Source organism: Aristolochia californica, unplaced genomic scaffold (assembly GCF_029961685.1).
Source record: "Aristolochia californica isolate CCGP_79_NKW_82.1479 unplaced genomic scaffold, dmAriCali1.0.hap1 SCAF_14, whole genome shotgun sequence".
Classification (NCBI taxonomy): Eukaryota; Viridiplantae; Streptophyta; class Magnoliopsida; order Piperales; family Aristolochiaceae; genus Aristolochia; species Aristolochia californica.
In genome coordinates this window covers 27,313,322-27,325,866 of record NW_027181815.1, presented here as the reverse complement: position 1 = coordinate 27,325,866, position 12,545 = coordinate 27,313,322, and the positions used below count along the sequence as shown (strand labels likewise).

General features: G+C 36.0%; 1 protein-coding gene and 1 pseudogene across 1 annotated transcript; one reads left to right on the top strand and one right to left on the bottom strand.

Moving 5' to 3' along the window:
* Nucleotides 1-1,504: 1,504 nt before the first annotated feature.
* LOC137949484 (ADP,ATP carrier protein ER-ANT1-like) lies at nt 1,505-5,078 on the bottom strand (annotated as a pseudogene).
* Nucleotides 5,079-7,258: 2,180 nt separating this feature from the next.
* LOC137950724 (adenylate kinase, chloroplastic-like) lies at nt 7,259-12,221 on the top strand. Its single transcript, XM_068797329.1, is given in 8 exon segments — nt 7,259-7,597; nt 8,562-8,657; nt 9,274-9,402; nt 9,508-9,642; nt 9,751-9,897; nt 10,114-10,188; nt 11,991-12,059; nt 12,061-12,221. Coding segments are annotated over 8 exon segments (954 nt in total). The 5' UTR covers nt 7,259-7,345; the 3' UTR covers nt 12,112-12,221.
* Nucleotides 12,222-12,545: the final 324 nt, after the last annotated feature.

The following is a 12,545-nucleotide window of genomic DNA, read 5'->3' as shown; positions in this document are numbered from 1 at the left end:
TGCGGGAGAGAGGAAGAAAAAAGAAAAATGACGACGCGCGATGGGGGGGGGTGTGAGGAGAGAGAGGAAAAAATACGAACGTCGCCCGTCCTTCAATTCGAAGAAGATCAAAAAGGGCCTTCTTCCACATGATTGAAATTAAACCGTGGAGATGAAGGGCCCCTTCATCCCCTGCATCGAGATGAAGCTTCATCTGCGTTCCACTAATGACTTCAAATTTTGAAGGGCGTTATGTGGTTGAAGATCATCTTGCCCTTCAAGTTGACTAAGCCCCCTCCCCCTCAATTCAATTTTCCACTTCATTTCCACTTCATTGTGGACTAACCCCCCCTTAGTCGTCTACATGACTTGAAGTCCGACTCTCCACTAATAACCCAGGAGATTAACTGAGTAATGCGTCTGAAGTTCATCTTCTGAGTCAAGTTGACTAACCTTCCCCAAATAGAATAATTATATCAATAATCCTCTAGATCGGGTTAGTCCACAATAAACTTGAATTGAAGTGAATAATTGAATTGAACTTAAGGGGGGGTTAGTCAACAAACTAGAAATTGAATTGAATTGAACAAGTTCATGTTCGAAGATGGTGTTAGTGTGGACAAGTTCATCTTCATCTTCGAAATTTAAAACCATTGATTTTATTACTTATAAAAATGAGTTAATTAAACCAAATGTTTGAGTTAACAATATTTTAATTACCACTATTAAATCACTAATACAATAGAGTAAATAAAAAATAAATATTATTAATAAATAAAAAAGTATTATATTAATAACATAAGACAAATTTTTTACATGCTATTAATTACTAATATATTTTCACAAAATTAAAATTAATTAATTAATCAAATGCATACTTTAATTATATTTTATTTCCAGAAACAATAAATATGAAGTTTAATATAGTAATAAAATTAAACAAAATTAATAAATAAATAAATATACAACTTTATTAATAACCTAAAAGAAAGATTATTGAAATAACAAGTTCGTGCCATGGCAAGCTCCCTTTAGATTTTAAAATAAAATAAAAACAAACCCCCCCAAATAAACTATTATTATAATATCAAGTTATCTTCAATTTCTCATGTTCTATTCTTTCTTTGGGGGGATTAGTAATTTAGTATGTTTGAAATTGCATTATTCGAATTCTTTTATTGGGATTCTATTATAGACATACAAAATTCTATAATAAATACTTTTAGATTATAGGATTCTAGGGTTTGTTTAATTATGTGGAGTTTTTAAGGAATTGAGGTTAATATAATATAATTAAAATTATTATATTAAATTTTAATTTTATATAGATTATGAATCCCATTTACAATAATAAATGAACAATCATGTCAAAATTTAAAATTTGACATTATTTTAATCAGTTGAAAGTTTCCTTTGATAGTCAGCTCATAACTCACAAAAATGAAATAACACAAAAGACGAATTCCATACCAGTGTGTAAATGCATCGAATTTTACTTCATGTAACAATTAAAGTACAAAGCCATATTTACATTTGACAGGAGCCAGTGAAGGCTTATGTATACAGAGGCTCAATGCCTCATAGCCCACCCTCAGTTCGCAGGAAGCAATTTAGAAACAAATGTGCAGACAAGGAACTTCACTCTTGTCATTTCAAACCTCTAAGGGATTGATCAAAACCATAGCCATATCCGGAAGCACTGCAATGCAGTTGATCATATCTTGCTAGGACTCCAACACCAGCCATCCCTGATAGTATGTTTGCAGTAATTCCTCTAAACAATGTAATCGGACCTTCACGGGAAACAATTTCCTAGAGGGCATGATACGCGTTCTGATATTTGCATGGTTGGCCAAAAGTAAGCATCGTTCTTCTCCGGAGGGTATCAAATGGATATTCACATATTCCAGAAAATGTTGTAACGAAAGCAAGTTGCTTCATCCTAATGCAAAACTGGCAAAGAAATTTCCCTGCAAAAACGAAAGCAAGTTGTTTGTCAACGTTTTTTACTTTAAAATCGACAAATGTTAATGAGGCCTGCAAATGAGAGCAAATGAGGTGCTTGAGGGGACAAACAACCTTTGCAGTCTAATTGTGATGCAGGCAAGTAGTAAGGTGATATTTTCAGATACCTATTTACCGTAATCAAGCTTTTAATAAGATCAATTCAAGGCAAGTCCCAGGACCAACAACAATTTGCAAAAGAACAGAACAAACTTGTTCACGACTTTGCATTCCAATGGCATTCATGACGCCTAATGAAATTTAAATTAGTTATCAAGTACATTGAAGTGTACGAAGTTTAGCTGGCATATCTAGTTGTGTTGCGTTAAATTTAGAGAAAAATATAATCAAAATTACAGCAAGGATATTATGGCCAATCAGGCTATTTTCAAGCGGTCTTACCAAAATGTCCTAAAGAAAATATTAATCAGGGTATATCTTCAGGCAGCTATACTAAATTGATAAGACTTTAGCAAAGGTAAGTTCTATTTTCTTACCTGTAGTGGTCCCATGAGAACAATGGGCTTCATGGTGTCATATATTCTGAAATAAAGTCCCCTGTAAATGGCGATTCCAGTAATTGAAACCCCAAATCCCCTATATAGTCCTCTAACTCCATCACTTGATAGTGTTTTCCTGTAGACATCAAGTAACTCCTTGAATTGGCGACGGCCAATGGAAGAGGATTCTACAGCATCTGTGCCAAGACGTGTTCATGCATAATCCAAATGGTACAAAGCTAAGGATGTAATGGCCCCAGCAGCACTGCCTTAAGTATCCATCTTTTTCCTTTGATTGATCAAAGATGCTCCTGAAGTAATCTTTAAAGGCAAAATTGAAGGCCTGCGTCAAAGAAGCAATTTTGCTTACTGTATCAGGATGAAAATCTATTCTAGATTTAACTAAGATAGAGTTTACTATAATAGTCGAAGTGCTCTGTCAAATAATTTTCTCCATGTATGTCAGAACCAGCCAGACAATACCTCATTCTCCATTCTGCTACATCATCAAGCTACTCTTCTCCCAAGTCTTTCCTCACCTCTTCCATCCAAATCATTCCCAGCATTCCTCTATTCCTGTTAGCTCTCAATCAAAATGATAGTAATCTCCTCGCTGTAGAACTATTAATCCTCTTTTGGTCATTCAGAAACCATCTTAAATGACTCACCTGTTTTCTCATTTTTATCCTACTCTTCATTGTTTTCTCATTTATTTCCTACTCCTGATTGTTTTGTAATGAATCCAATTCTAGTTTTCTCTTTCGTTATTCTGAGACACGTCCCTCAATATGTAAGCATACATAAAAGATAGAACTCCATTATGTTATATATCTGTTGCAATTTTCTCAAAATGGGGCCAGCCTGACTTGCAAGGCAACTTACTGAAGTTGACATTGAGTTTTGTGCTACTTTAACTTAGTAAAAACATCAACAGCAGGAAGGATTGCAACTTCATACTATACAGCAAGATTATTTGAATTGAGGAATTAAGAGGATACTTGCAACTTTGCAAACGGTAGAGACGTTGCCCAATGACTTGCACAAGTGTTGGCTCGTTCATGTGAGAAAATACAGGTTTGCAAAATGTTGAAACCAGTGCGCTAAAAGGCTCGAACCTGTTAGGAAAGCAACCCCACGGATCTTATACAAGGACTGGCCCGGTCGATACAAACACAAATTCCAACACTCCCCCGCACGGGAAAACCCGTGGACAAATTCACCGGAAAAACCCGGGACAAACTCCTGGAAAAACCCAGGACAAATTCACCAGAAATACTTGGGACAAAATTCGGTGGGAGCGGGACTCGAACTCGGGACCAACCTGCTCTGATACCATGTTGAAACCAGTGCGCTAAAAGGCTCGAACCTTTTAGGAAAGCAACCCCACGGATCTTTATACAAAGATGGCCCGGTCGATACAAACACAAATTCCAACACTCCCCCGCACGGGAAAACCCGTGGACAAATTCACCGGAAAAACCCGGGACAAACTCCTGGAAAAAACCCAGGACAAAATTCGGTGGGAGCGGGACTCGAACTCGGGACCAACCTGCTCTGATACCATGTTGAAACCAGTGCGCTAAAAGGCTCGAACCTTTTAGGAAAGTAACCCCACGGATCTTTATACAAAGATGGCCCGGTCGATACAAACACAAATTCCAAACGGTAGAGACGTTGCCCAATGACTTGCACAAGTGTTGGCTCGTTCATGTGAGAAAATACAGGTTTGCAAAAGGTTCAGGAAGTCGATGAATCAAATAAGGCTATATATCCATCATCACATAAACCCATCTTTCTCTCTTCAAAAACAAGAACACCGCCTACAGAAAGAAAGAAATTTTAACTCCCATTGACGCTCAATACCTTATTTCAAACATCGGAATTATATGTTTGACGCTCAATTCCTTCTTAGTAAAAATAACCATTTCTCGAGAACAAGTAAACAGAACGACATACAAGGAAACTCATACAAACGAGAGTTACGAAAATTACACGCTACCTGCGTAGGAAAATAACGTATATCATTCGCCTGGTTTCCTCTCCACAAAGCAACAAGGCCTTCGTCCCTCAATACCCGTGTGAAGCAATTGCAAATCCCTGCATAGGGGCTCACTACAAATCCTCTTTTCATCATCTCTCCCTGGTTCTGTGGGGAGGCCGCAGAGAGACAGAGGCCGATGAGACGGAGACCGGAGAGAAGAGAGGGAGCAGAGAGCTCGGGGGGCGCAGGGAGACGAGAGAGGGGGTGCGGGAGAGAGGGCGAAAAAATCGAAAATGAGAAAGACCGAGAGAGGATGCGGGAGAGAGGGCGAAAAAAATTGAAAATGAGCGGGAGAGGGAGGGAAAACAATAAAAAGCCGGAAACGTCGAGGGTTCGAACCCCCGCGTTACTTCACGTAGATGATTGGAAAAACAGGGGCGGAAACCAAATTCCATAACTTAAAACGTACGGATAATATTCGGATTCATCTTATTCGAATATGACTAACCCCTTCTATGGACTTTTCTATCCCAAGATTAATTATTTTTCCCTCGTAGGATACTCAAAGATTGATTTTATAGATGGTCTGGATGATAGAAGTACCTTAGGCACATGTCATTTTTTGGGAACTTGCCTAATTTCATGAACTGCACTATGCTACTGCAAGATTTTTTGGACGAATCAAACTCTTTAGGACTACATTGAATTTGAATCTATTCATATTTACTACGACAATAATTTTCTTATTAATTTATCTTTGAATTTGATTCATCATAGTAGGACCAAACAAATAAAAATAAAGCATCATTTTCGTAGGGAATGTTCAAAAGGGGTGGTTAATTTGAAATTTGATCAAACTGATGCATTTAAAAAATCCCTAATCACTTAAAGTTATACTAAAATTACAAGTGATTTGGGCATGTTAAATATGCAAGCTCCTTGAAGAAAATTCCAATTCATTACGTTTAAGAGTCATATCTATAAATAAGGAGTCGAATCTTTCTTTTTAAACAAGTTGAATCCTTGTGAATAGAGACTAAAAACAAGGTTAAATAAAAGGAGTCAAATCCTTCTAGTGGACTAGACCCCAATAGACTTCAACGAGATATAAAACAACCTAGAGCAGTTGAATCATTTGGCATGGAGCCAAATTTTCAAAAAACACAAAAAGCAACTATTCAAAATATTTTAGACTGTTCATCTTTCCATGTAATCTTTCCTTTGCTTTATAGCATGTGTTACTTCCCTTTTTGTATGAATCATTTGGATGGACTTTGGTCAATCAAACAAGTCTACTGCAACAAATTTTGTTTCGGATTTTTTGAGCTACAAAGCATATGCAATACAAATCATTAGTAACTTAAGTATTTGTTATCATCAAAATTGTCTCAATGAGAATCTTAAGACAAATAAGAGAGAACCCTAAAACTATCCTCTTCAGACTTAACATGAATTACTATATCTAGTTTTCTCTCTTCTACCCTACATTCAAGCTTTGGAAGAGCAAATAGTAGAATAGGCATTACTAAATCACTCTTAAGCCTAAGTATAAGGTAAGTTTGATTTTCTTCTTTTGCTTTTCTACTTGACTTTTCTTTTAATATGTCTCTCTTTCATTGATATGCCTTTCTACTTGTTTTCATCTTGTTCAATAGCTTCCTCTGCATGAATTAGTTCATCTTGTCTCTTTAAAACAACAACTTCTTGGTGTGTGATTGTTTTTTTATAGGTTCATTTGACATATTTGGTGTTTGTTAAAGGTATTTTTTGTTAGACTAGAATTCAATTCCTCTTGTCGTCTTCTTTACAATTTGCCCATTGGATATTCTGGCAAATGACTTTTATTTGCCCGTGATGATAGCTTACAAAGAGTTGCTCAAACTTGAAAGGCTAGGGTCGTTTCAAGGGATTCTTCACATAGTTTTCAAAATCACTCTAAGAATAATCGTTCCCTTGAAGTTCATCTTTATTTAATTATTCTTTATTTTTCAAGTTTTTGGTATAAATACTTAAGTTGTGATAATGTTTTTAAAGGTATTTAGACATTGTAAAGTGATTATATGTTTTATTTTAAAATATAAAATATTTTTTTATTTTTTTATTTTTTTATTATTTTTTCTATTTGCTTGTCCATTTTCTTGTTTACACGATACGAAATCAAGTAAATAAATGGAAGAAAAATGCTCTTATGTATAATCAATTGAAACAAAAAATGGTATTTGAAACAATATACAAAATAACTTATTTTGTTCTATCCTGCACACCATTTATAGTCCTATATTATGGCCCACTCTATGTCATCCTTCAATGCATCTACTAGCAATAAAATGGGTTATTAGTTTAGGAGATTAGAATCTCAATGATATCTTCTCACTTTTTCTCTCCTTCCAAGTTCTCATCTTCTAAATATGTTATACTTGTCCATGGGTCCCCTTCTCATGTCTACGGTGAGGGTGTGGCTTATGCTACCATTGTTTTTTTATGTCTATAAATTTTCCATTACCTTTACTTATTATTTAAAAAGAATTAAGTTAGAAAGAAATTAAAATGAATGAACATGAATCATGAATACATAGAAAATTAAACCAAAACTTACCCATTGAAGTATATTATTTAGGTAAATAAAAAAGGCCACCCAACATTGGCTTAGGTTCATATTATTTTTAAATAAAAAAGAGTAGTAAAAAAGTTAAAAGTTGAGTTTAATAAGTAAGGTTACGAGTATTTTATGCATAGATAATATAGTTTGGCTCGAGTGTCTGCGCATGCATGTGCTTGTGTTTTTTCCGGGGAACTTGGCTACCGGGTGATTAGGACATTTGAACTCTGCCGGTGGACAAAAGCAGAAGAGCAAAGCGTGAGCGGAAGAGAGGTGGACGAAATGGCTTCTCTAAGCAATTTTCCTGTTGTTGCCAAGTCTACGCCTCAATCTTCTTCGTCTTCTTCTCGACCTCTCTCTAGCTCTAACAAGCATCTTATATCTTTTTCCTCTTCTTTTCATTTACCCCTCTCTTCTTCAACCAGTATTACCGGTTCTTCTCTTTGTCTTTATGAGTCCCTGATTCGGAAGCATCTGAAATTGTCTCATGATGGGACGCACGCGAAGCTCTCAATTTTTACTCCATTTGTTCCGGTGAGTGTGGAGAATTTGGGTTGTTTTGGTTCCTTAACGGATATTTATTCAAGACTACATTCTGTTAGATTATGCTTAATTGATTTTTCTTCGAGGACATGTATGTGAAAATGATATTCCTTTGCATTATTTTTTGTTGAAGTAACATGGAAAATGAAATTTGCACTTTTTTATAGTATTTTATGACCATGAATTCTGTTTCAGTGACATCCGGTTGAAACCACTGCTCTCATCCCGGTTGTATGGTGTACAAGTTCGGAGTTCCTGTCTAAATGACTAGTCAAACTTAGATGCCTCTTCCCAACTAATGTTCCAAACCCATAACCAATGTGCAACTATTCACAAGCTATACTTTATCACGCATAGGCCTGAGCAGACAACCTAAGTCATTGTGCAGTATGTATAGGGTTTAACCACCAAGACTGTCCCTCACGGGCAGGCCTGGATAGACACTCCTGTCTCGGACGCTGTCAACATAAAGAGAAACTCTTTTCTTTTAGGATCATCTTTAGCCTGTGTTTTCCTTTTCATTCATGATTTGTTGAAGCAAGAAAAACGTAGGATAACTAACAGCAATAGTTCAGGATGCTAATAAGTAGAGAAAAGAGAATCTTATGGTAAAAGGAAAATAAAAGGACAAGTCGATAATAAAAGGAAAATTAATCTTTCTCAGCATGATGATGGTACTGGAATGGTTCATGAGATGCATTAAGTTTGTTCCTTGGTATTGAAATAGAGAGAAACTCTACAAGGTTTACAAAACCTGCTTTTTGTGTATTTATAGTTTCTATTTTTCATGCTTGTTCTTGGCATTACATTTTTACTTCATGTGACTTTGGTTTAAAATTTGTCAACTTTATATGTTTCCTTTATTTAATCTGGTTTCATTGTATTTTTGTGACCTTTCTTTTCTATTTTTTGGGGAATTGTTTCTTTTGATATACTTGCTTTTCTTACTGGCTAGGTCATGGCAGCTTCCAAACCGGAGCCTTTAAAGGTAATGATATCTGGGGCCCCTGCCTCTGGAAAAGGAACACAATGTGGATTCATATCCAAGAAAGTGAGTTCTGCTGTCCTGCTTTCACAGTGTTCTTCTATTCTAATGTTTGTATGTACATAGACTCACTCCTAATACACATTCTTGCTTCCTCCTACTCATAATATTTGTATAGAAATATATTTTATATTAATACATAAACACAACTGTAAGTACTTATCTACTCATAGATTGCCCTGAGTATGGTTGTGTTAAGCACCTTACTGTGCATGAATGAATGTAATGAAAATAAAAAAACCACCAGTTGAGAGCTTAACCTGAATAGCTGTGCCTATTGTTGATGGGAGCCATACCATATGATTGGATTTAACAAGAAATTTGTTTACTTACTAATAAAAATATTTTCTCCTTGATGTTAACTGGATAGGCTCTTCTTTCTCACTCTTATCCTCAACATGTTTGTATTTGATGTGAAGATGTGACTTTATCTTTTGTGTTTGATCAAAATGGGGGAGGGGTTTGGTTGTTTTAGAACTTGTAAGTTTGCCACATGTTTCTTCTTGTTTGTCCTACTGTAATGAATATCTGAAAATGAATAAGGTTTTTTTTAGCAACTTTTTATGAATTTCTTCTGCTGAAAAAAGTAACAAACTGAATCAAATAGTGTTCATTTTTGCAGTATGGATTGACACATATTGCTGCTGGAGACCTTTTAAGGGCAGAAATTGCAGCTGGCACTGAGAATGGAAAGCGAGCCAAAGAATACATGGAGAGAGGACAGTTGGTTCCTGATAAAATTGTTGTCACAGTAATTTTTATCCTTTTGGATTTTATCTGTTTTCCTTTTCAATCTTAGTTAACCCTCTTAACTTCTTTTTTTTCTAAAAATATTTTTAACTTTTATCTAATTTAGATGGTGAAGGAGCGTTTGTTTCAGTCTGATGCTCAAGAGAATGGCTGGCTTTTGGATGGATATCCTCGGAGTTTATCTCAAGCACAAGCCCTGGAAGACCTTGGCATCGAACCAGACATTTTCATTGTTCTGGATGTAATTTTTTTGTTTGTCTTGACAGAGCTTGCACTGCATCAATTTTGAAACTGATATACTTCTGTTGCCAATTGCCTAATTCCGTTTTGTGCAAACTGGTATGTGTAGGTCTCAGAAGATAGCCTTGTGGAGAGAGTGGTTGGTAGGAGGTTAGATCCTGTCACTGGAAAGATATACCACCTGAAGTATTTGCCTCCAGAAACTGAAGAAATTGCTGCCAGGCTTACCCAGCGGTTTGATGATACCGAAGAGAAGGTGTGTCTTTGCCACCTCAACCAAATTCTTTCCAATTCTCATGTCCTGGTGACATCACTGTTTACTCTGGGACACCCTTTTGTTAGTTTTTTTTTTTTTAAACCTCGTTTAGTGAGGACAGGTCATATTTTATTTAAAGGTTTTAATATGGGTGCAATGATTGCACTCAGAAAATTATAGTGTAATTGTTTCCTTTTTTTCCCCACTACTGTGCAGGTGAAATTAAGGTTGCAGACTTTCCATCAGAATGTGGAAGTTGTACTGTCTAAGTACAAAGATAACATGGTTAAGGCATGTTCTCTCTTTGTTGTTACTAAAATCCTACTTCTTTAAGCTTCCAGATATTATTTGATCCATGTGATGCATGAATTCATTCTATTCTTATTATTTCTTAATAAAATTTAGTTGTTGGAAAGGGGTGGTCAACGCTGGGGTAATGGATACATGCAGAAGTGCCCAAATTTGTTTCCTGTAGTATTTCTGAACCTCATTTGTATGTGCAAATAGTTTAGAAGAAAGAATATCATTTGTCAATTCTCTCGAGATTGTTTGGAGTTTTTGGTCAATATGTGCAAAATTGTTTTGAAGTGTTCCCATTCCCCCCACTGTCGTGAACCTTCTAAAGTCTCCAATAGAGAGGGAAATTGTGTTTGACAATGGGAATAAGGGTTTCTTGAAGGAAAAAGAAGAAGATAAGCTGACCGGAGTTTGTGCTTGAGCTTTTGCAGAAAGACACATGAAGAAACAAAAATAAAGTCGGTTGTTCTTAACTGCCCTTCTCAACCCCGAATTTTCTCATTAAATAGATGATTATATCCTTAATATTAACCTTAATTGATACCTAATAAGTATACTGCCCCTCACCCAACTACCTAAACTACCCATACAAAAGCTTAAAGAATAATATAAATATGCCTTCGTGGCATCTAATATACCATCCCTTTTACAGGAACCTCATCCCTGAGATTTGGTAGTGACCAAGGTCTTGCACTTTTATAGTCTGCATCTAATTGAGGATCAAAGGGCACTCGACGTTTGGGCCACTAGTAGTCAGTAAGAAGAGATGCTAAACCTCTCACTTATGGTTGTAAATTTGATGGAGCTCTGACTTCAAGGCACCTACAAAGCATTCCACTTAAAACTTATGGTTTTGTGCTTGGGAGCTTCAATTTGGGTTGTTGACATGGGTTTTCTTTGGCTGAGGTGGAGTCAAGATTGTGAACTTTGGCCGGTTGGCCCTTTCGTGCTCAATAGCCTGGCCAGTGTCATAAATATTTTGTTCGTCCTGGTGATTGCTTGAGATTTTGAGCTTCCTTTGTTGTTAATAGCGAGTGATGATTTGGTAGATGCACTCTGTTCTCTCTTGAAGAATCTCTTCTAGCTTGATTTTGAAGTTTTCCAAGGCATGGAGTAGCCCTGTGTGTTCTTTGGTAACTACCTAGTCACATAAGGTTGAGGTGATGAAGTCATCTTTCGTTGGGCACTACCTACTTCCACATGACCTTTGCTTTGTCTAACAATTATTTCTCCTTGCACAAGAATTGGATTCAGAAGTTGTTTTTTCGTTAGAAAGTAGACTCACCAAGCTTTCTTTGAAGATAAACTTTATAATTTAAAGTTCTACTTTTGATGGCAAAAATCATCATTTGATGGAAGCCTCATTCTACTGTTTGCAACCTTCTTTTTGTTTGACCTGCATTGCTTATAATGTCGATTTCTCTTTGTAGAAAAATTGGAATGAAAAGTCGTTTCTGGTGTTGGAAATAAGACTCAAAGATCTTTTTTATAGGTGTAATTCACAATAAAAAATTATGGAAGTAAAGGGTTTGTTGCCCACAAAAACTTTTGCTGAAACTCTAAGACTTGCACTAGAAAACCAGACTCTCTTTATCCCAAGAATGAGCTACTTTAATACCAATTGCTACGAACCTTCTAAAGTCTCCAATGGAAAGACAATACAGTGCTCAACAATATGAATAAGGGTTTTTTAACAATTGAGGAACATAAGCATTTTATTTAGGGATTGCCACCACCTAGCGGTTCACATGTGCTTGCATTATCTCAAATTTTACTCATTGTCTTTGTGATTGCAGATCGATGGCAATGCCTCCAAGGAAGATGTTTTTTCAGAAATTGATGCAGCATTAACCAGAGTTTTCGAGCAAAAGAGAAGCTAATTCATCATCCATGGCCACTGTGTCCATTAAAAGCTGATAGAAGCCAAGTTGTTTAATTTGTGTTGGTTTTCATTCAAAATTACTGCTGTAAAGTTGATTAATTGTGTCAATTTTTTATTTTAATATAAATTTGAGATGTTGGTGTGCTGTGCTTATCTGATGCACCCTGCAACTCAGAATCAAATATCCATTTTAAGGAAAGATAACTCCTTTTGCCCAATTTCTTTAAGAAGTAGACAACAATGCATAAGTCTTGTCCGACAGAGTTCGGTTAATCTTCAATGTTTACTTGAATCAATTATTTCAAGCCTGGTAGTACATTCTTTTATTTTATTAATGGCTTATAGTTACTTGGAAAAGGATACCGGCCCGTGTTAACCTAATCGGCATCTTTCACCCACTTTTCCCAGTTAAGAGAGCCACTCCCTGAAAAAGTTTGGGTTCTTTATTTTTAAGTAATAGAGATTTAAT